Source organism: Ammodytes marinus (assembly GCF_949987685.1).
Source record: "Ammodytes marinus genome assembly, chromosome: 12".
Taxonomy (NCBI): Eukaryota; Metazoa; Chordata; class Actinopteri; order Uranoscopiformes; family Ammodytidae; genus Ammodytes; species Ammodytes marinus.
Window position 1 is genome coordinate 30074819 of NC_137216.1, and position 24996 is coordinate 30099814.

A 24996-nucleotide genomic window follows, 5' to 3' on the forward strand; every position below is an offset into this window, starting at 1 on the left:
AATTCTAAATGCTTTACAGAGGCATTAAGAAGACAGATACATTCAAAATAAAATTGTCATATCCGACAAGTAAATTGCAGCCATATCGGACCCGATATCGATAAATCAAATCAAACAAATCAGTTTTATTTGTGTAGCCCAATATCACAAATAGACATTTGCCTCAATGGGCTTTACATTCCATACAGTACGACACCCTCTCTGCCCTTAGACCCTAAGCTCGGCTGAGAAAAAACTCCCAGTAAAAACCCTTTATCAGGATTAAAACAATTGAGAAACCTCAGGGAGAGTTGACAGAGTAAAGGATCCCTCTCCCAGGACGGACATGCTGCAATAGATGTCGTAGGTAGAGATATTGGATCACTGATTTTAGACTCACCAATAGGGTCCAGTGCCACCCGTGGGTCTGTGGGAAGGCTTGGTTTGCCGACGCCGGCCAGGTTAACTGCCATGACTCTGAACTCGTACTCCAAGCCTTCAGTCAGACCAGCGACCTTATGTTCCCTCATCATCAGCACGGTGGGGGAAGCTCTCTTCCACAGCATACTGTTTCTCTCCTTGAACTCAACATGGTAACCTAAACGAAAGAAAAAAGAAAGAAAATTAAACTCACATGCCATGTACACATCATATGGATATCAATTTAAATGCTGTAAGAAGCAGAGAGAAAAACTATGTCAAATGAAAAAAAATTTTTTTTTTACAGTAGTTAAGGTAACTTATCAGTGGTGTCACAATTATCTAAATCCTCCATTCAAGTTTCAGTTGTTTTTCTTCTTTTCTTAAATCCCATATTTCTGTGCCAGTCTAGGCTAATCTAATTGATGATAATTGGTTTACCGCCATAATAACTTATTTATTGTTTAAATTCTTATTTCTAAAGATGGACAACATGGTGTCATAAGTGAGAGAATCTCTATTAACTCCATATAACATCCCGAAGTTGCTTAATAAAAAGCGGATAATTTGAAAAATCTGTTAAGAACCGGTACGCGGTCTAAAATGTCCAGGACATTCCCACCTTAAAAGTCTAAGGTCAAGTTTGTGACATCATTTCGATCGATCTAGAATTGAGATTGTGACACGGCTATCCTTTATAGAAGCACTGACCTGTGATGGGAGATCCTCCAGTCTTCCTGGGATCGGCCCAGGCGAGGTAAGCAGAGTTACAACGCATGCTCATCACCTCAGGTGGAGCGGGAGCCTCGGGAACATCTGCACAAAAACAGTTTTATAGTTCAGAGAAGAATAGAATATAGATGGATGGATGGATGGATGGATGGATGGATGGATGGATGGATGGATGGATGGATGGATGGATGGATGGATGGATGGATGGATGGATGGATGGATGGATAGATAGATAGATAGATAGATAGATAGATAGATAGATAGATAGATAGATAGATAGATAGATAGATAGATAGATAGATAGATAGATAGATAGATAGATAGATAGATAGATAGATAGATAGATAGATAGATCAAGTATATGAGTAACAGTCACTTACTGAATGGATGTTTAGCAATGATGGCATCTGACTTGAGTCCTTCACTGATTCCGTACTTGTTCTCTGCTTTCACTCTGAAGATGTATTCCGTTCCCTCGTGGAGACCGCTCACTCTGAACATGTTTTCGTCAACGGTGGACGACACAGTCACCCACATGTTGGTGACCGAATCCCTCTTCTCGAGGATGTAGTTTGTGATCTCCGAGCCGCCATCGTCTTTGGGAGCGACCCATTTCAGCGTGGCACCGTCAGCGGTAACTTCCTTGAACTTAACGGGTCCGATAGGGATGCCAGGTTTACCCACCACCCTGAAAGAATAGAGGAGTAGTGGGGGTGAGACACAGCAGGCAAAAATATAGATTTTTTTAAGCACTGGTCATTTTGCGATTTTTGGCTATTTAGCTTCCATAACATATCTTCTTTCATACCAGAATAAATCAAAGGTCCTAAATCTACCTTAAGGTGTTTATTTGATGGCAGAAAGATTTGTTTCATATGTTCTTAATGGTCTGATTTGCTGATTTGCATGCTGATTGAATGCATTTGTAAGACCTGCACATAATATATTTTGATTTATGAAATAATTAAAAAAAGGCTAATTCCTAGATATTAACCTTTCTTTCTTTCGGAGTTTAAATGAAGTTACACCCATGCCTATTCATACCTGATGAAAATGGTGGACTCCTTGGTTCCAGCACTGTTCCTCAGAGTGATTGTGTATTTGGAGGCGTCACTCCTCTGGCAATCTCTGATGATGAGAGTTGTGTTGACTGAAGAAGATTCAGCACACACTCTGCCGCTGTCGGTCAGGTCCTCGTCGTCTCCCTTCTTCCAGGAGATCTTTGGCGTGGGTTTACCAGCAACGGGGATCTTCAGACGGACATTGGTGCCTTCTTTGGCGATGTAGCACATGTTGGGAAGCTCCCTCAAGTCACAGCTGGGAACGACTGTAGAACGGAAAGGAGGAATGGACATTTTTTTTAAACAATTTTCTGGAAGATTATACACACTTTCCTACAAAATGTGTCTCGAGGGTTCTGATCTGCTTAGTGTTTTGCTAACCACTCTCCTTTCGGAGAATGCACTATAATATCTGAGAGACTAATGTTTCTTTGTACACTGGCAGACACATAATGTTGATATACAGTATGTGGTGACATGTTATGTTTTGTTTGTGTCTTGTTACTGTTGTAAAGTTGAAAAAATATGAAAAATAAAATATTGAAAAAAAAAAAAAAGAAAAACATGGTCAAATTCACTTACTAATCTGGTCCTTTGCGATGACTTTAAGCTCCTTGGCGGCGCTCTCTCCAGAGTCGTTCACAGCCTTAACACTGTATGTGTACTCGCGGTCCTCAATCAAGTCCTTGGCACTGAACTGCATGTTCTTGGACCTCATGAGTTCCTTGAAGGTGTCGTCTCCGTTGAGAACTTCCAGCACGTAGCAGACGATGCGACTGCCTCCGTCGGTCAGCGGTTTCTTCCAGCTCAATGTGCAGGAATTCTTAGTGATCAGCAACGTCTTGAAGTCCATGACTGGTCCAGGCTCCTCTGTAAAGGTAGAAATGATGGAAGTGAGTTTGATATTAGCAAGAATTTGATTTTGATTGATATGTATTTGGAACATGTAAAAGACAATAGACAGGGTCATACAGAAAATAATTATAATGCAATATAAAAAAATATATAAAAAAATTGAGAATAAATTCGTAATTTATTCTCTTAATTTTTTGGATTTATTTTCTCGTAAAATTACGACTTTATGCATTGTCCAAATATTCCGTCTTCGAATAGTTAACAAACTTCCTCAGTCATATTTTTTTTATAACTCATCCAAATATATAATTTTACAAAATACAATGTATTACTTACATGTTAATAACAAATGTGTAGTATAATTTCTTGCATATTTATTCCAAATTTACTCCCAAAAAATATAAATTCATTATTGATATATTTTAGTATCAAAAATATATATATATTTTTAAAACTCAGTTAAAAAATTAAAGTAAAGTAAAAATAAAACAAAAATAAACTTCTAAAAATCTCAAGCGTGAAATATTCTAATCCAACCCACCGGATGCTCTGATTGAATCTGCGGTCTCACAGGCCTCTCCGACTCCCAGTGAATTCACCGCAGACACTCTGAAACAGTAGGAGCGTCCTGCGTCCAGGTCTGGCACTTTGAACGAAGTCTTGATCACGTCATTCTTAACGATGGACCAGGCTTTCCTCTCCGTGTCGCGCTTCTCCACCACGTAGTGAGTGACTTCTGATCCTCCGTCTATCAGAGGAGCGTCCCAATAGATAGACACGCTGTCCTTACAGGATTCCTTCACCATCAGGTTGACTGGGGGTCCGGGGGAATCTGGGAGAGAGAGATAAGGAGGGACAACTATTTAGAAAAAGCGACTTTAAAAAAAATTTAAACCCCCAAAACTCAAAAAAATCTATTTATCTTCCCTTTTTTTTAATACTATTTCTGAATATGATTGGATGTCTCAATACATCTATTTCAGCAAGAGATGCTTGGGTTGTCGAGTGCGCCAACGCAAGCAATATTATTTCTAGATTTATTTAGTTAAGTTGCTATTGCACTGTTCTAAGTAGTTCTACAGAACATCTAAATACCTTTTTATCTTACAGAACCGAGGCTGCACTTTTAAGTTCTAAAGGAATTATTTACTTCTATATTCATTTATTTAAAAAAAAAATTTCACTTATGACTTAAAAATCCCTTGATACATCCAAGGCAAACAAACCTAACATCAACTAATTTTCGAATTAAATAGATAAAATATAACAAAAATCCTGCGCGAGGCAAACACATTGAGATAAACTAGTTTTTCTAATTGAATAAATAATTTAAAAAAATTAAATAATAATAATATCATATAAAAAAACTTAACATCAATTTATTTTCTAATTAAATAGATAATAAATAATAATAAAAATCCTGCGCTCACCAATAACCTTGACGACAATGGTGTACATCTTCATGCCAGCGGTGCTCTCCAGGTTCAAGATGTATTTGCCGGCATCGTATCTGTTGACGTTCTCCACTATCAGACTAGTGTCGGTGAGAGAAGACTTGATGAGCACTCCCTGGCGGTCTTTGATATTTGAGTTCATCTTTGCCCAGATGATCTTTGGATGGGGACGTCCCTTTATGGTGGCGTATAGTCTCATGGTGACACCAGCATTCAGTGTTATGCCTTCCTTCAGCTCTGCACTGAGCGTGGCCTCCGGGGGAACTGAAGAAGATTTGAGAGAGAGATTTACGACGATTAGTATAATAATAATAATAATAATAATAATAATAATAATAATAATAATAATAATAATAATAATAATAATAAGAAGAAGAAGAAGAAGAAGAAGAAGAAGAAGAAGAAGAAGAAGAAGAAGAAGAAGAAGAAGAAGAAGAAGAAGAAGAAGAAGAAGAATGATAGTGATGATAATAATGATAATAATGACAATAATAATAATAATAATAATAATAATAATAATAATAATAATAATAATAATAATAATAATAATAATAATAATAATAATCATAATAATAATAATCATAATCATAATCATAATAATATATTTATTTATGTAGCACCTTTAAAACCAATGGTTTACAAAGTGCTTTGACATAAAATACAAATAAGTACATACTAATCAAAACATGTACATTCAGGTGTTTATTTGACTAAACCTTGTCTGTTTGCGTCTGTATATTTCTCCTATACAACCATCTTTAACGGCCATTATCTCAAAGTTAGTTGTAATCTGAACCAAAAAATCTCAACTTCTAAAGCACGTACATCAACTAAACTTTCTATAATCATTCTCAGCACTATTCTGAAGGTTATTACAGAAGGATTTGTTCATATGTTGTCAATATGATTTATGATTTGACGACATTTTCGCCTACAAAACATGCTGAAAATATTTTTTTTAAAACCTGTACATAGTATTTTTTGATTTATAAAATGAAAAATCTGTTTGGTAAAAACTTTGGACACTAAATTGCTGTAAAAAACTCAGAGGCGTAGTAAATCAAACTCATACATACCGACGATGTTTTTGGCAACGTGTGTGCCTGGTACTTCCACAGGCTCTCCGAATCCGACCTTATTCACAGCAGTGATACGACACTGGTACTCGGCCTTCTCGATGAGGTTCTGGACGGTGTAGTGTGTGTCTTGGAGGTTCCTGGGCACATTGCACCTGATCCAATCTGTGGTGTTGGCTCTCTTGGACTCCACCAGGTAGCCGATGATGGGGCTTCCACCAATGTTAGCTGGTTCAGTCCATGTTAGACTGATGGTCTCACAAGAGGTGTCCACAGCACTGGGGTTCACCACAGGGCCGGGAGGAGCTGAAAGATAGCATATTGTGCGATTAGATATTGGGAAAATACAGTATGTGTCTCTCATCTCACCTCATTGTACAGTGCTCCCCTTTGTTATTTACTTTTTTTTTTTTTTTTTTTGCATTTTTATGCTTTATTGATAGTGTAGAGATAGAGTTGAAATGGGGCAGAGAGGGGAGTGACATGCAGAGAATGACCGCGGGCTGGAATCGAACCCAGTCATCGTGGTCATGTATGGCACCCATAATTTTTTTTAACATCAAATTTGCTTTATGGCCAGCTCAAGAATGGCTGATAATGCCCTCAAATTTGAAAAATCTTTTTAGCTAAACAAGGTAAACACTTAAATAAAATGTGCTTTTGATTTTTTAAATATTGGGAACCTACTTTCCAATGAGTTTATTGTCATTCCCTAGGCCTCTTTTGTGCGTGTTTAGTTTCATATATATATACAGCAACAGATTAAAATGAATACCATGATATCCTTTAACCAATTTAAACTACTATACTATCTTAAATCTAACAAACTCTACCTGTAACTGTTTTAATTAGGCCGTATTGTACTTTTACCGATTTCATTTTATTTTGCCACTCTACACCTCTGTCTAGAATGCTTGTCTTTACCAGCTTATTATGTATTTGATGTATTTGCATTGTATATTGTGTATGTATTGTTGTTTTTGTTTCTCGACATCATTGCAAATGAGGGTGCACCCCTCTATGATATCTCGAGTATAAGTAAAGGTTAAATAAATAAAAATAAATAAAAATATTTAAAAGTAATGTGACTAGGGGCGCTCCGGTGGCGTAGTGGATAGAGCGCGTACCATATTGGCTCCGGCCTTCGTTGCAGTGATCGCGAGTTCAAATCCGACCCGTGGACCTTTACTGCAGGTCAACCCCCCCTCTCTCTCTGTCTCCTCATTTCAACTCTGTACTATCTAATAAAGCTTGAAAATGCCAAAAAATAATCTTTAAAAAAAAAAGTAATGTGACTCACTGATGGGATTCTGGCACATGGCGGAAGCAGAAGGCTCGCTTGGTTTCCCGGCTCCGCCCAGATTAACAGCGCTGACTCTGAATTCGTACTCTGCTCCTTCAGACAGTCCGATGAACTCCTGTGTGCGCTCCATCATGGGCTTTCTGTTACACTTGGTCCAGCGCAACTCGTTGGTCTCTTTCTTCTCCAGAACGTAGCCTAAGATCGGGGACTTGCCGTCGTCCAAAGGCTCCTTCCAGCTCACCGTCATATGGTCTTTAGTCACGTTGGTGATCAATGGGGCCTCGCAAACACCGGGGACAGCTGCAAAAGAGAGAAAGGGTTAGATATGAGTTTAGATGTTAAAATATACAGTATACAGCTCCGGAAAAAATGAAGAGACCACTCCAAATGTTCAGTGTCTCTCGTTTTACTATTTCTAGGCATATGTTTGAGTAGAATGAACATTTTGGTTTTATAATATAAACTACTGACAACATTTCTACCAAATTCCAATAATTTTTTTGTCATTAAGAGCATTTTCAATAAGTAATGTAGAGATGAAGATTGAAGAAAAATTCCAGACTGGTCTCTTCATTTTTTCCGGGGCTGTATGTATATATGTATATGCCATATTGTATATAAAAGAGGTTGTTACTCACTGAATGGGTTCTTGGCGATGCACGGGCCTGTGACAAGCGGTTCTCCGACTCCCCAGCCGTTCTCTGCTCTGATCCTGAACTGGTATTCCCTTCCTTCGATCAGTTTGCCCACGGTGTACTCCAGGCAGTCTCCGCTGATCTTGTTGCAGACCTGGGCCCAGTTGGCTCGGCTGGTCTCACGCTTGTCCACGATGTAGTTGCTGATGGCGGCTCCTCCGTCCAGCAGTGGAGGCTCCCAGGTCATCTTGATGCTGGTGGCAAACACCTCCACGTATTCGGCCTTCGCAGGAGGGCCGGGAGCATCTGAGCAGACACAGAATAATGGAACATTTTTTTAGAAGATTCAAATTTGTCCCCCTCATATCAAAACTTAAATGTACATCCAGTTGACTGCATATTGCACATATTGTAAATATTTTTCATCATTTTATACATAGGCTACTGTTTTATATTGAACAAAAGATTCCTTTGCACCACTTAGCATTTAGAATGTATCTAATGTAAATATTGTTTAGGTTAGGTTATGTTTTTTATTTTTATTTTAGTGGTTTTATTTTACAGAATAAGTAAACACATACAATACATACACAACACCCAACCCCCTCTCCCCCCTCCTCCTCCCCCCTCCCCCTCCCTCACATAAACACACAAGGAATACAGAAAAAAAGTGAAATAAATAACTAAGACAAAATTATTAAGAAAATAAGCTATAAGTACACAAGAAACAAAACAAAGCTAAAACAAAACTGGGGCAAAGTTTAGGTTACGTTTGACTCACCCAGAACGTTGACTATGATCTCTGCGGTCTTGGTTCCACTAGCGTTCTCGGCGTGGATGGTGTAGGTGGCGGTGTGTTCCTTCGTGACTGCGCTCATCTCTAGAGCGAAGTGGTGTCTTTGCTGGGTGATGACTTGGCCCTCTGCAGACTTCAGGCTGTCGTCCGCTCTCTTCCATGTGACTCGGGGCATGGGCTTACCGAACACATCCGCCTCTAGCAGGACAGTGCTGCCTGCCTTCACCTTGAAGCCCCTCTCCATACGGGCTGTCAGCTCAATCCTGGGAGGGACTGTGTGTGTGTGTGTGTGGAAAGACGGATGAGAAAAAGTGTGAAAGTGTTATGACTAGGGATCTGACTTGCGGACTTCAACTAACATGCTGGTAAGAAAAGAAAAGGAAGAAAATTAACAAAAAAACCCACAAAACCTTAAAATAGAATGAATTAAATTAAGTTAAATTAAAACCATGTCTCACCATGCTCATCTGAGACGAGGATAGCGTCTGTGGGCTCGGAGGGTTTGCTGACATTGACGGCGGTTTTGGCGATGACTCTAAACTGGAAGGTCAGGTCTCTCTCCAAACCGGTGACTGTGTATTCCTCACGCGGACAGTTCTGGCTGCTGGTGTTAACGCGGATCCAAGTGTCCCCTGGAACACGCATGGACTCCACGTAGTAGCCGATGATTTTACTGCCACCGTCGTTCTTAGGACGAGTCCAAACGAGAGTCACTGAGTTCTTGGTGACATCCAGGACTTCAGGTTTGCCGGGAGTGTCTGTTGGAGCAAATAGAGGAGTTAGCAAATGAACAAAGCAAGATTAAGGCAAAAAGTGTATTTTAAATTCTATTTTACATGTGTTCTTAAAATTAAAAAATACACAAATAACTAAATATTGCCAAATTAACATATTTATTCAAACATTTCTGAAAAACTTGCCAAAAAAAAATTGTTTTAATGTCAGTAATGAACTTGCGAAATAACATGATCATATCCATAAAACATTCTCCCCTATTCCCCACTATTGCAGTGTCTCGACTTCAACAAAATACAATAGATATTTTTTTTGTGTGTGTGTGTTATTTATATGCACTTAATTGTACATCAGGCAGGGGGGTAGGGTGGGGAGATGTTGATATATTTCAATGTTGATTTTGTAATTTTTCATAATGTAAAAACTCAATAAAAAGAAGTTAAAAAAAATATATACAATAGATGTTGTCACATTCGCGTTCCACTCACCAACGGGCGTTCTGGCAGTGACAAAGTCTGTCTTCTTGCTTGGTTTGCCCTGTCCGGCGCGGTTGATAGCTGACACTCTGAATGTGTATTCCAGGCCCTCGATAAGGCCGGCACATGGGTACTCTGTGGTGCGTACCACTGTGTCGTTAGCCTTCACCCACAGTAGACTGTTCCTCTCCTTGCGCTCGATGTAGTAGCCGGTGATGGGGCTACCGTTGTCGCTCTCCGGAGGGTCCCAGGCCACAAACATACAGTCCTTGTTGGTCTTGTTGATGCGGCAGTTTAAGGGTTCGCTAGGAACCTCTGTGTTGGGTGGGACGGATAACAGAGATAAGTTTAATAAGGTTTGGAATGGAAGTTCTAGAGCAGTTTTTTTTTATTTTTTTCAAATTACTTTCAAATCAAATCAAATCAAATCAAATCAGTTTTATTTGTATAGCCCAATATCACAAATAGACATTTACCTCAGTGGGCTTTACATTCCATACAGTGGAATGTAAAGCCCACTGAGTTTTCCTTTCATCACATTGCAACATAGTTCATAAGATGTATATGGAGTAGCATAAAAGTCTAGGTTTTCACAAAGTAAACAATATCAGGTTTAAAGGTTTCAATTGTTTTGATATCAGAATAAAATGACCATTAAAATAAAACGTCCAGATATAAATACTAAAAAATTACTTACAGAGACTAAACTTTCCATAATCATTCTTAGCACTATTCTGAAGGTTATTACAGAATAATTTTTTCATATGTTGTTAATTGTCTGATCGTCTGATAAATGAGACATTTTCTTTTTTTTAAAACATGCTGAAAATGCATTTTTAACAACCGCTTAACATAATATTTTTTAAATTATAAGTAATATTTTTCTTGTTGTGTATTTGATGTATTTGCATTGTATATTGTGTATGTATTGTTGTTTTTCTTTCTCGACATCATTGCAAATGAGGTTCACCCCTCAATGATATCTCGAGTAGAAATGAAGGTTAAATAAAATACACAAAATAAGTGAACCTTACCGAAGGGGAACTTGGCGACCATCCTGTCAGACTGCAGTGGGTCCGACACACCGTAGCGGTTCTCAGCGCGGATACGGAAGGCGTACTCTTTCCCTGGGATGAGCTTGCCCAGTCTGCAGCTTGTTTTCAGGCCTGACGAAGTAGCTGACACCCAGTCACCGCGCGTCACGTCACATTTCTCCACCACGTAGTTTGTGATGTTGCTGCCGCCGTCTTCCAGCGGTTTGTTCCACGCCAGGGAGCAAGCGTCTGCGTCGATGTCACTGATCACAACGGGGCCTTCGGGAGCGCCGGGGATGTCTGGAAATACAGAGAACAGAGGGTTTAGATCAGAAAAAGTTGAAGTCCTACCCAGAACACACATGTCCAAAGTTAAACTTGAAAGAAATAGTTGAATAGCTTGTTGCCTCACTCTCGGAGTCAAGTCAAAGGCGACAGAAACCATCCCTTTTACTGTGCGTACATTTTTTGGAAGTTAGTTTGAACTGAAACATTGTTGGGACAATTCCTTTAAAATGATCTTGTAACAGAAGGTAACAGTAACACTTTTTTTTTAAATATATGTTGTGATGATGCAAGTGTTTGTTTGTGTGTTGTGAAATTAGAAAAACTGCAATAAATATTTTGTGAAAAAAAAAAAATAATAATAATCAGTAGCACCCACCTTGAATGACAACCTTGAGCGGCTGCACCACCTTAGCGGAGCTGTTCTCAGCCACCAGACTGTATTCTCCGCTGTCTGTGCGCGACACGTCTTTGATGATCAGCACACACAGGTTTCCGGACTGATGGACGGCCAGACGGCTGGACGGCACCACCACATTGTCCCCACGCATCCACTGACACGACGGGGACGGTTTACCAGACACTACGGCCTCCACTCTCAGCTTAGCGCCGGCTCTCGCTCCGGCTGTCTCTACCATCACAATCTTAGGCTCCACTGTAGGGGGGATCACATGGGAAAATACAATTCATTATATTCAGGAGATTATCTAGGGATACTGATTGGTTTTTTTTGTTTTGTTATTGTTGTTTTGTATTGTATCTTGTACAGCACTTTGGTCAACTGATGTTGTTTTTAAATGTGCTATAGAAATACATTTTGACTTTGATTATTAGAGACACCCCTCTTCTCTCTTCTCTAGATGAGAATGTTTTATCCCAACAGTGCCTACTAATACTTTACTATTGAGTTTACTTTTAATGTTACTTTTGACATGTTATTGTATGACGTATTTGAGTCTTTTATTTGACCCTTTGCACTGAACAGCACTTTGGTTATACAGTTATAGTATTCAGTTATAAATGTGCTAAGTAGGGGGTTCAATTAGATAAGCACATTTCATATTCAAATAAGATTTTAAATCTAAGATCATTTAAGAGTTGGCTTATCATGGTATAATGGTTCAAAGCGCCATCCTGTGGTGGTCAGAGGCTATTGCACGGCAGGATATTTTAGGCTTTATAAATCCCTTATCAACACTGTTTAATCAGCGGCGACACGTTAAAGTGGACAGAATGTAAACAGTTCCATCTAGGTGTCCATACATCAGGGGTTAATCCACACCTATGGAATGTTCTCCAGCCAATCAGAATGAACTAATTATAAATAACAACTTACACATCTGTTCCTTGATCTCGGTGGGCTGCCTAGTCTCTGTAAACGAGCTGCAGCCCATGATGTTCTTAGCGGCCACTCTGAACTTGTATCTCTTGCCCTCCTTCAGGCCGCTGATGCTGATGGAAAGACCCTTGACGGTGGTGTAGGCGTTCCACACCTCCTTCTCTGGTTCCTCCTCTTCCTCCTCGACCACTGGGGGCGGCGGGGGAGGGGCTTCTTCGCCCTCTGCAAGCTGTTTGAAATCAAGATATTATTATAATGTAGAAAAATATAGCTCAAAGTTGTGTATGAGCATTTAACTAAAGGTCTTAAGAAACTACAAGCAAAAATATTGTTTTTTTTCATAACCCTGAACCACAAATCTCAATTTCTAAAGCACTTACTGTCAACTATCAACTTAACTTTTCATAATCATTCTAAGCACTATTCTGAAGGTGCAATTGCACTATTCTGAATTGCAAAAGTATTTGTTCATAAACTGTTCATTGTCTGATTTATGAGACATTTTCTTCTTGAAAACATGACATTTTCAATAAGTAATGTAGAGATGAAGATTTAGGAAAAATCCAGACTGGTCTCTTAATTTTTTCCGGAGCTGTAATTTTGATTGATTGTGTGACAAACCTCGACAGGTGCTGGCGGCTCCGGTGGCGGTTTAACCTCAATGTATTCAATCACGTATCCATCGATTTTGGCTCCACCGTCTCTGGAAGGCTTGGTCCAGCCCACTGCCGCGCTGTTCTTAGTGATCTCAAGAACCTCAATCTTCTCGCAAGGATCGGGCTTGCCTAGAGAAAATGAAAATAGACCGATGTGTTAAGGTGAAATGGTAAATGGACTTGACTTATATAGCGCTTTTTAGCCGATTTTCTCAGCCCCAATAAAAGCGCTTTTTTTTCCTTTTCTGTGGCATTTTTTTTTTGTTACTGGATCTAATAATGTGGAAGGTATTGAAGCAAAACCCATTATTTTATATTTAAATATTTGTTGAACATTAATAATTAAATCTAACAATTAATTAGATCATATTTTTCAATAATATGGCTAGCTCAACATAAAGGTATTGAATTTTAGTTTTTGTGTAAACTAGACAGTACTTTATTGATTGTGACAAAGTCAGATTTGTGCAAAGTGGAGAAAATCGAGCATTTCTAGTAATGTATTCAGATTTTAAGCACATTTCAAACATTGAAAATTTTAAATCAAGCATTTTCCAACCTTTCCAGACTCTGTAAGAACCCTATTTTTTATTTGATTTAACCTTTATTTATCCAGGAAAGTCCCATTGAGATTAAAAACCTCTTTTTCGAGGGAATCCTAGCCAAAGGACTTCTATCTAAGGGATGACACTTACTGACAGGATCTGAGGCCTTAAAAATATTAATCCAGTTTTTAAATCCATGTTAAAATCGGCAGAATATAGAGATAGTTATCTTAAAACACGTGATGTGATCAGAACATTTCAGGCCAGCTCAGTATGCTAAGGTCTAATAAAACGTCATCATGATGTGTCCTATCTAATGAATGACACTTACTGACAGGATCTGAGGCCATGTAGGAAGTGGGAGTGATTCTGGGAACTCCTGAGCCGTACTGGTTGACGGCTGAGACCCTGAAGTAGTACTCTGTGCCGGGCATCAGACCCGTGACTTTGAAAGGAACCTTGTCCGGCTCCACGTCGGCCTTCACCATTGCCCAGGTCTTGCGGTCCAACTCGCGCTTTTCAACGGTGTAGTGAGTGACCTCGCTGCCTCCGTCGGTTGCTGTGGGATTCCAGGCGAGCATCACTGATGTCATTTTGACGTCACTGCCTTCCAGATTCTCAACGGGGCCCGGAGTGTCTGTCGGAAAAAAATATATTTTATTTTTATTTATTTTATTCAACAAAAACTGCGACTGCAACTAGGTTAAACTTGCATAGGCGTAAAAGTCAGGGTATTTGATAAAAAAAATATATTGATATGAAAGACAACCCCATAAGAGGTAAAAAAAAAAAGAGTTCAGGGTTTTACTTAGAAATGTTTCTTACCTGTAACTTTATATTTTCCAACAATTTCTGACACCCCAAAAGTAGACATTTGCACCATAAATTGATGCAGAAAAGCCACACATTTTTGCATAATTATTCACTAGAATGCAGGGAATTTAAGTGTTTGACGCTCAAATTTCTTATTTTTTTCATGTGTCCCCACCAATAATGAAACAAATGTAAACTTGTAATAAAATAAAATAAAATAAAATAAAATAAAATAAAATAAAATAAAATAAAATAAAATAAAATAAAATAAAATAAAATAAAATAAAATAAAATAAAATAAAATAAAATAAAATAAAATAAAATAAAATAAAATAAAATAAAATAAAATAAAATAAAATAAAATAAAATAAAATAAAATAAAATAAAATAAAATATCAATAAGACTTACCCAGAACCTTGACGTTGACGAACACGGCCTTCTCTCCGGCTGCACTGCGTACAGTCAGACAGTATTTGCCCGAGTCGTAGCGCGTGCTATCGGGGATGACCAGGAAAGTCATGGTGTCAATGATGTCCACCTTTCCCTTCCTGATGACGTTGTCCACGCCCATCCTCCTCCAGTTGACAGTAGGGGCCGGTCTGCCTTTGATCGTAGCGTAAAGCCTGATCGGACATCCGGCTCTCACCTGAAGTCCAGCCCTCAAGCTGGCATCCAAGTCAATCTCTGGAGACTCTGTTGGAAGACACAAGGTGAAGGTGTAAGTTGAGCCATTCAGCTTCCATAACATGTCTTTGATCTTACTAGTATAAGTCAAAGGTCCACAATGTACATGTAGGTGTTTATTTGACTAAACCGTGTCTGTGTGTGTGTCTGTATGTATGTTTCTCCTATACAACCATCTTTAAAGGTCATTATCTCAATATTAGTTTTTTTTAATACCCAACTTCCAAAGCATTTACATCAACAAAACTTCCCATAATCATTCATAGCACTATGCACATGCAGTGTTTCAATACTCCCTTCCCAATGCGGGACTACAATCAAGTCATCTATTTTAGCCTAAAAACAACAGAAATCGATTGAAATTGAATACTTCTTCCTTCTCCTTTTCAGGCATATGTCATTTGTTTTTGTTTTCTTTTTTGTGAAATAATTTAAACATAATTTTTGTTAATTGTATTTTCACGCTTTTCATTTTGTTTTCGTATTTTTTTGATATGTCTGAAAAAACTTCAATCAATCAATCAATCAATCAATCAATCAATAAATCAATCAATCAATCAATCAATCAATCAATCAATCAATCAATCAATCAATCAAAATCCTCACCTAGAATCTCCTTGGGGATGACGGCTCCCTCCAGATCGCAGGGCAGACTCATGCCGACCTGGTTCTGAGCGGACACTCTGAACACATACACAAGCTTCTCGTCCAGACTGGAGACCGTGAACTCGCACACGACCAGCTGAGCGGCCACGTTGCATCTCTTCCAATCGTCGTCTCCCTTCTTGCCACTTCCCTGCGTCTTCATCTCTACGACGTATCCAATGAGTGGAGCTCCACCGTCGGACACGGGCTTGACCCAGCCCAGGGTGATGGAGGTCTTTGTGCTGTCCACCACCTTCAGGTTGGTAGGAGGCGCGGGAGGCTCTGTAGGACGATATAAGGGCAGTGTGAAGATGAAGCCATAGATAGAATCAGAATCAGAAAAGATTTATTGCCAAGAAGGGTTTTACATCAACAAGAAATCTGTCTTGGTGAATAAGGTGCATACATTGAGACATAAACAAACACGTTAAACTGACAGCACTAGACTAAATACAAATATGTTTTATACACCTATGTTTTTTAATGTTTGGTTTTGAATGAAAGAAAGGAGAGTTCCAAGATATGTTTGTGTATGCTGTGTATTAAAGTTCTTAATCTGTATCAGCAGGTTAGACTATTTGTAAAAATCGGGATCGGCCGCAAGCAATCAGTGCACCCCAAGTTGGATTGAACATCTAATCACAAATCGAACAAAATAAAAAAAACTATTTGGTTACATACCGACTGTGTCCTTGGCAGTGATGGTGCGAGAAGGCTTGCTTGGGTTGCCGATGCCGATTTCATTAACAGCCTTGACTCTGTACTGGTAGTCGTGGAGCGGCAGGAGTCCGGTGACAGTGAAACGAGTTGCAGGGTTGGGATCCTTGGTGACGGGAGACCACCTAACAGCGTGCTCTTCCCTCTTCTCCAACAGATAACCAATAATCGGCTTTCCGCCATCTTTCTCAGGATCGGACCACACAACTGTCATCTCCTCCCTACCGATCTTGGTGACTTCTGGGGCCTCTGGAGCGTCAGGCACATTGAACTGTGTGCCAGCCATGATAGCTTCACTCTCCTCTGCAGGCCCGGGACCCATCTTGTTCTCAGCACGGACTCTGAAGATGTACTCGTTGCCTTCGATGAGCCTTGTGACTCGAGCTTTGTTGGTGATGACAGCGTTGGAGTGGACGGACCAGACTCCTCTCTTCGTATCACATTTCTCAATAATGTAGTTGTAGATTTCGCAGCCGCCATCGTCTTCTGGGATCTCCCAGGCAAGATTGCACCTGTCTGTGGTAATACCAGACACCTTAAGATCACTGATTGGACCAGGTCTATCCAGCACGATCATCTTAGCATGAGCAGAACAAGTTCCTGCACTGTTTGTGACAGTAACAATGTATTTGCCACTATCTGTACGCCTTGATGGGGAAATGAGCATCTTGGAGAAGTCCGCAGCACTTTCGAACGAATGCCTTAGGCCCTTCCTGATCGCGGAGGTGCTCTCATCTTTGGTCCACTTGACCTCTGGCTGGGGCTTGCCCGAAACTATCGCCTCAATAGCAGCGGAGTCTCCTGCTTTGACGATAAGTGTAGCATCCAGCTTGATCTTGACTGTAGGCTCCACAAGCTGTTCCTTGACTAGAACCTCTGGAGTTGTCACCCAGTTGCTCTCACCGCCCTCGTTCTTGGTCTGAACCCTGAACTGGTAGATCTGGTTCTCGATACACCTATCAGCCATGAAGTAAGTCTCCTTGATTGCGCCCTTGTGAAGCCTCTCCCACTCCTCAGCCTCTTTGGGTTTCTTCTCAACGTTATAAGCCAAGTTGCGGCTACCGCCATCGTAATCCGGCTTCTTCCACTTAAGGAAGCAGAAGGTCTTGCCAATCTCAGCGATTTGGAAGTCAATAGGCTCGCCAGGTTTGTCAATGGGATCGATAGCAAGCACAGGTGTCTTTGTCTCAATGGTTGGACCGGCACCGATCTTGTTCTCCGCACTGACACGGAAGAAGTACTCGAGGCCTTCGGTGAGAGGAGCTTTGATCATGCGCTTGGTGCAGTCGTTGGACACCACAGTCCATCCTCTCTGGCTGGGCTGACGTGACTCAATAATGTACTGCGTGATCTCCGTACCTCCCATATCTTCGGGATTCTCCCAGGTAACCATGCAGTTATTCTTGGTCGCGTAGGCTACTCTCAAGTTCATGCAAGGTCCGGGTACGTCCAAGACGTTGACGATTATGGTGGCTGTAGCCTGTCCACTGCTGTTCTTGGCCAAAATGGAATATTTACCATAATCGGACCTGACTGCTTCAGCAATAACGAGCTCACACATTGGGTAGTTGTTGTTCATCTCGGTGCGTTTGTCCCGGGACATTGCTCGGGCATCCTTTGACCAAGTGATCTCAGGATCGGGTCTGCCTTTCACTCTGGTGATCAGGCTGATGATCTGACCGGCTCTTACTGTGAGAGAGTCGCGGCAAGACATGTCAACAACAACCTCAGGAGGCACCAAAATATCCTTTGCGAGGACAGTTTCAGTGAGCTCCCTTGGTTCACTGTCTCCCACTCTGTTAGTGGCTCGGATGCGGAATCTGTACTCTAGTCCTTCGTAGAGGCCTTGCACTCTGTAAGCGCAAATCTTGATGAGATCTTTGTTGATTCTGTCCCATTGGGCGCTTCCTGACTTTTGAGCCTCTACCACGTAGCCCAGGATAGGCGCGCCACCGTCTCTGTTGGGTTTGGTCCAGCAGAGATCTGCGTAGTTCTTGCTCCAATCCTTCAGCTTGAGATTGGCAGGTGGTCCAGGCTTAGTGATGGGGCGAGCGGCTTTGATGGGGTCGGAGACGAGAGAAGGTCCACTGATACCAGCAATGTTCTCAGCAAACACTCTGAACTCGTAGCTGTTGCCTTCAAACAGGCCTGAGACTCTGTATCTCAGATCCAGCACGGGAGTTTTGTTGACACGGATCCACTTTCCTGTCATTTCTCTGCGTTCCACCACGTATCCACTAATGGGGCTACCTCCATCGTGGTCGGGCAAGGTCCACGACACGGTCACAGCGTTCTCTGTGATATCGGAACACTCTGGCGGGCCTGGTGGACCCGGTGGGTTGAACATGTGCTTGGCAATGGTGGGAGGGCTCTCGAGCGGTGCGCCGATGCCAATCTTATTCTCAGCACGCACACGCACGATGTATTCACGACCCTTCTCCAAACGGGACACTTTGGCTTTGGTGCTCATGCCACTAGAGCTAACGACAGACCAAGGCTCCCATGGCTTCTTAACATCCTTCTTCTCCACAATGTAGCTGGTGATAGGCGTGCCACCATCGTCTTTGGGATGCCTCCATTGAATCATCATGTGATCCGGGGTGACTTCTAAGATGTTGATTGGTCCCACTGGTGGACCTGGGAGATCCAGCACGGTGACATGCAAAGCGACAGTCTTGCTGCCGGAAGGATTGGCCACAGTAAGGAGGTATTCTCCGGTGTCTCCTCTCTTGCTTTCGGGGATATTGAGAATGGTGGATGGTCCTTCAGTGTCAATGCGAATGCGACCCTCAGAAACGACTTCCTTGTCATCGGACATCCATTTGGGAGTGGGAGTAGGGATGCCCGTCATCTTGGCGGGAAGAACAATAGGATGTCCAGCTTTGACAACAAGACCCTCAATTAGCTTCACGTCGACTTCAATAGTTGGTGGCACTGAAACAGAACAAAACCGCAACAATATTAGGATGTTTTCATTTGAATTAATTTTCAAAGGAAGCTAAACTATTTAGTGATGCAGTCAGGCCGGCGCTAAAATGTGCTCAAATAAAAGAAATAATAAAAATAATGAAATTAAATAAAAACATTTAATTAATCAATTAATATCATTATCCGCTTAAAGCTGGGGTATATGATTTCTGAAAGTTCCATATAAAAGACAATACAAATACATGACAACACACATACAAGGTCAACACAGATTAAAATACATATATCGACCCCAATGTTTCCACAACCCAGAGGAGTACCTTGTATCAATCACTTTAGTTCAGTGTCAGTGAGCGCAAATAATTATTAGTTTGTCTCTTACATGTTTTCTCCTGGCAGGTGATAGGAACGCTGGTGTCTGGACGGCTGATACCGATGGCATTCTGAGACTTGACCCTGAAGCGGTAAGTCTTGCCCTCCACCAGTCCTGTCACGTGGGAGTGGTTGTTGCTCACGGTCTTGAAGGTGACCCAGTCCGGAGTGCCTTCCTCCTGATGCTCCACGATGTAGCCGGTGATTTCACTTCCACCGTCGCGATCGGGCCATTCCCAAGCCAACCACACCTCTGTCTTATCGGCGTCGGTGTGGTGGAGGTTCTTAGGTGGACCGGGAGGATCTGAATGGTAGTCAAGGACAGAATCAATCAATCAATCAATCAATCAATCAATCAATCAATCAATCAATCAATCAATCAATCAATCAATCAATCAATATTTTTTTATTTATATCGCGCTTTTCATACAAAAGTTGCTCAAAGTGCCTTACAGAGATTAAAAACAACAACAGAGAAAAAGAAAACAAGCAAATAAAATCAAGAGAAGAAAATTAAAAGAACCCAAGAATGCTTGATTGTGAGTATATCGGTGGATTTAAATTGTTTAAATTATGTATTGCCCTTCGTCTTAATGGCTTGCTTATTTGCAACACTATGCACTTTATATTTTACAACAGAGTATTAGGGCCAAGTAAAGAGAACGTTACAAGAATTAAGTCATGGCTTAATATACACGATTCGAGGCGCAATATTATAAGAAAGCCTTGATTTTATGAGAAACATTGCAACCGTGTAATTTGGAAACGCTTTTGTCATTGCTGAGAGTGGAGCCCTGCTGGAATAATAGCTACAAAATGTACACAAAGATGCAAAATAATTTTTTTTCGAAAGTACATTTTAAAACATGATACAATGATTCAGATTTGTACTCACAGAGAGGATCAATAGCTTTCATGGGGGACCTGGTCGTCACGTAGTCACTCTTTCCAAACTGGTTTTCAGCAGCGACTCTGAACAGGTACTGGATGCCTTCCATCAGGTACAGAGCCATGAGACTGGGCTTCTTGTTGGCAGCAGATACGGGCACCCACTTCTCAGCGGCAACATCCTTCTTCTCCACCACGTAATGGGACACCACAGCGCCGCCATTGTCCTCGGGAGCTTTCCATGTCAGGTAGGCAGACTCACTGGTCACCTCTGAGATGGCCAAGTCTCTGGGAGGAGAGGGCTTGTCTGTTGGAAACACAACAAAACAGGGTTGAATTGAATTGAATTGAATTGAATTGAATTGAATTGAATTGAATTGAATTGAATTGAATTGAATTGAATTGAATTGAACTGAAAAAATATTTCGAACAAGTAAAGAAAAATCTAAAATAAGATATAATAAACAATAAAATAAATTAAACAAGTGGGCAGTTACTATAAAGTAATAATTACATACATTGAAAACCAAAAACCAAAATACTAGAGTGAAGTGAACATCGAATATGTTTTTTTTGAATATGTTGTGTATGAATGGAAACACAAACTTAATCTTTGCAAGTCTGTTTTGTTCATGACTAACTAAGGCCATTTCGATTTTTTGGCCATTTTGGTAACAGTGTCTTTTCCTGTCTTATTCTTCCTTTTTTTTCCCGCATGCGAACATCACAACCGGACACTAACACTGGAGCTTTTTGAGACCTCTGCCCAACGGTGATATTTTGGAAAACTCAGGTCAGTGTTTTCAATCGTTTTTTTTGCATTGTTTACGGATATGCCTTTTTTTAAATGTACGTTTGGAATAAGATGCAAGAAGGATACAGTGGTTAATTAATACTATTGAAAATATTGGTTTTGTCTGTAATGAGTGCCCTTTTTTTCATTATTTTTCCTCTATTGTATGGACACACTGATGCTGATTTTCTTTGTCTTATCTTATAGAAACACGAACATTATTTATTTATTTATTTTTTGACAGTTTTTTTTTAACCAAAGAGACAATTTAAATACATCTCCTTGGACTTAAGATGGCTGTTTTCTGAAATTATCTTGATCAAAATTATTAATTTAATTGATCACATATTTGCATTCTGTTTGCATTCTTCTTTGGAACGTTTCACTCACTCAGCACAAGCACAGCGACGGTTGCAGATTTCTTTCCAACCGAGTTCTCCACTGTGATGGTGAAGTTGCCTGAATCTGCGCGGACACATTTGGGGATGAAGACTTTGCTGAAGGAGTCAGTGACAGCGACAGTGCAGTGAACGGGAACATCTCCATCGTTCTTCTTCCAGCTGACGGTGGGTGTTGGGACCCCCTTGATTGTGCAGCTCAGTGTGATGTCAGTGCCCAGCATTGCCAGGTGGTCGCGAGACATGTTAGCATCCAGCAACAACTCTGGGGCCTCTGTGAAAGGGACAAGGAAATACTGCTATGAGGCAAGGCAAGGCAAGGCAAGGCAAGTTTATTTCTATAGCACAATTCAGACACAAGGCCATTCAAAGTGCTTCAGAGGGGCAAGGTTAAAATACATAATAAACATTAGAAAAGCGAATGAATAGAAATAAAACATGTAAAAGCTAATGAGTAGAAATAGAACATTTAAATACAATAAAATTGCAGGTTAAAATGGAAACAGTAAAGTCTTCAGAATTGATAGAAATCAGATATCACCGTTAGCTATACAAAAGTTTTATTATATGATCATATCTTTCAAATTCAAAAATGGAATTTGTGCTGATCAATTTCTTTAATATCATAATATAACATACAGCTCCGGAAAAAATTAAGAGACCACTACAAATGTTCAGTGTCTCTCGTTTTAATATTTATAGGAATATGTTTGAGTAGAATGAACATTTTGATTTTATAATATAAACTACTGACAACATTTCTACCAAATTCCAATACATTTTTTTGTCATTAAGAGCATTTTCAATACATTATGTAGAGATGAAGATTTAAGAAAAATACAGACTGGTCTCTTAATTTTTTCCGGAGCTGTATATAATAGATACAACCAAATAAGAGTACACACACACACACACACACACACACACACACACACACACACACACACACACACACACACACACACACACACACACACACACACACACACACACACACACACACACACACACACACACACACACACAAACAAGAGTCCTTACCGAGTCTTTCGTGAACCTTGATGGTCTCTTTGACGTAGGCCGGGTCAGATTTGCCGGCCGCGTTGACTGTGAATATCCTGAAGACGTATTCCTGTCCGTCCGTCAGTTCCTTCACGACGTAGTGCAGGTCGGGGCATTCTTCTGGTTTGGTGTTGGCGGGTAACCACTCCACTGCGCCGGGCCTCTGGTACTCGACCAGGTAGCCCAAGATACGGCCTCTACCGTCGTGGCGAGGCTGCTTCCATCTCAGACTGACAGAGTCCTTGGTCTTATCGTAGGTCTCGGGTGTCACGGGAGGACTGGGTTTAACTGGGACAAAGCATCGGAGAAGAGTGTTATTATTATACCGAGCAGTAAAATAATTAAACATGTCAAATGTATTGTTTGTCATTGTTCTGATCAGTTTATATATGCCGACGATACTATTGTTTACATTTCAGAGCGCTTGTAATCTGAGACTGACATTTTTCAATCTTGGTTGTCAACTAATAAAAATGTTTGTGTTCTTATAAAGAAGAAAAATTCAAAATAAAGTATTTGAAAAAAAAGAAATGGAATTGGAAATAAAATATAGATAATTGCATATGAATGTTGAACACAGTCATTAAAAACAAAACATATTGTAATAGGAAATATTGCAAGAACCTTCATCTCCAAGGAACCAAGAGATGAAGCCTCTGTTGTTTGATTAAATACTCTTTGCTTGATTGTTTACAGCCTTATGATCTCATTTTTATCACAACAATATTTAAAGTGTTTTTTTTTTGCTTACCGACGGGATCTTTGGCGAGGATGGGTTTGGAGGGTTCACTGGGGTCTCCGGTGCCCAGCTCGTTCTCAGCCATCACTCTAAACTCGTACTGGCAGCCTTCAACCAGGTCCTGGACGCGGTACTGTGTGGCTGGATACAGGTGATCTCTAGTGGCCCTGGACCATCTCTTAGCTCCAGGTTCCTTCTTCTCCAGGATGTAGTTGGTGATGGGCTTTCCACCGTCGCGAGGGCGGTTCCAAAGCACCATAACGTTGGTGGCGTACACTTCCCTAGTTGTGGGCATGTCAGGGGCCTCGGGAACTCCTATAGGGGGGGGAGGGTGGGGACAGAGAGAGAGAAAGAGAGAGAGAGAGAGAGAGAGAGAAAGGGGGTTATCAGAGCAGTTTTTTGGAGTCTAAGATCAAGATTCAACTTTTTCGCTGCTGCTTTGTGTTTTGTGTTCTGTTAATTGTATTTTCTTTTAACATTGATGTCAGGACGGGGACTAAAGATGAAAAAAAGCCTTTTGGCTGATTCTGGCATTTTTAACCCATGTATGATCATGTGTTTTATTGACTTGCACTGTCCCCTTCTTAAATAAACTGAATTGAATTGAATTTAGCGATGATTCATTTATTTAGACAGTTAGACAGATGGCTGATTGTTATATCAGTAATGTGTGTTTTTGAGTGGTACATACTGAAAAGATCCTTGGCTCTCATTTCCTCCGATTCCAGAGGATCGCTGATGCCGTACATGTTCTCAGCGCAGACTCTCATGATGTACTCCTTGCCCTCAATGAGCTTGGGGATCTGAGACACATTATCGACAAAAAAAACATGTTAACCATCTATGAGCACACACTCAAATATTAGAACAAATACTCGAAAAACTGTACTCAAGTTCAGTACTCAAGTCAATTTACTTTGTGACTTTCCCACCACTGTCAAAAACGTTTTTGGTAACACTTTACACTATTGGTACATTAATTAACTGTTGAATATAGAGTGATTTAATACGTATATTAACCTAATTATATCGCTCACTTCACCTTTAAGCATTTACTAAACATGTATTAACAGTTAGGTTATTATTAGTGAATGCCTATTAAGTCTTAATTAAGCATTACCTAACAGTTAATTGATGTACCCTTATTGTAAAGTGTTACCAAGGTTTTTTTTAGTTGAGCTACAAACCACGTGGACCCACCTTGCATGTGTTCTTGGTGGAGGCTGAGGTGACTATGGTCCAAGCGTCTCTGTTTGTGTCTCTCATCTCGATGATGTAGTTGGAAACATCGACGCCGCCGCTGTCCACTGGAGGCTTCCAGGAGATCACCATGTATTCTCTGTGGACCTCGTCAAACACAATGGGCCCAACGGGAGGGGTAGGGCGGTCTGCAAGGCAAGGCAAGGCAAGTTTAGATAGATGGATAGATGGATGGATGGATAGATAGATAGATAGATAGATAGATAGATAGATAGATAGATAGATAGATAGATAGATAGATAGATAGATAGATAGATAGATAGATAGATAGATAGATAGATAGATAGATAGATAGATAGATAGATAGATAGATAG

The 24996-nt window shown here is 40.5% G+C and overlaps 1 protein-coding gene across 1 annotated transcript in view; it reads right to left on the minus strand.

Moving 5' to 3' along the window:
* ttn.1 (titin, tandem duplicate 1) overlaps positions 1-24996 on the minus strand; it is a gene marked incomplete at its 5' end in the record, with an annotated part of 234322 nt that overhangs the window by 63904 nt on the left and 145422 nt on the right. The window contains 28 exons of the mRNA XM_080038532.1: positions 380-577; positions 1111-1215; positions 1512-1819; positions 2176-2458; positions 2775-3062; positions 3589-3879; positions 4478-4765; positions 5578-5883; positions 6878-7180; positions 7519-7821; positions 8297-8584; positions 8770-9069; positions 9535-9837; positions 10557-10856; positions 11221-11496; positions 12178-12409; positions 12802-12965; positions 13713-14018; positions 14604-14888; positions 15486-15806; positions 16206-19175; positions 19552-19845; positions 20437-20736; positions 21613-21894; positions 22662-22970; positions 23434-23736; positions 24113-24224; positions 24622-24809. Coding sequence (XP_079894658.1) covers positions 380-577; positions 1111-1215; positions 1512-1819; positions 2176-2458; positions 2775-3062; positions 3589-3879; positions 4478-4765; positions 5578-5883; positions 6878-7180; positions 7519-7821; positions 8297-8584; positions 8770-9069; positions 9535-9837; positions 10557-10856; positions 11221-11496; positions 12178-12409; positions 12802-12965; positions 13713-14018; positions 14604-14888; positions 15486-15806; positions 16206-19175; positions 19552-19845; positions 20437-20736; positions 21613-21894; positions 22662-22970; positions 23434-23736; positions 24113-24224; positions 24622-24809 — 10206 coding nt within the window. The remainder of the gene's footprint in view (positions 1-379; positions 578-1110; positions 1216-1511; positions 1820-2175; positions 2459-2774; positions 3063-3588; positions 3880-4477; positions 4766-5577; positions 5884-6877; positions 7181-7518; positions 7822-8296; positions 8585-8769; positions 9070-9534; positions 9838-10556; positions 10857-11220; positions 11497-12177; positions 12410-12801; positions 12966-13712; positions 14019-14603; positions 14889-15485; positions 15807-16205; positions 19176-19551; positions 19846-20436; positions 20737-21612; positions 21895-22661; positions 22971-23433; positions 23737-24112; positions 24225-24621; positions 24810-24996) is intronic.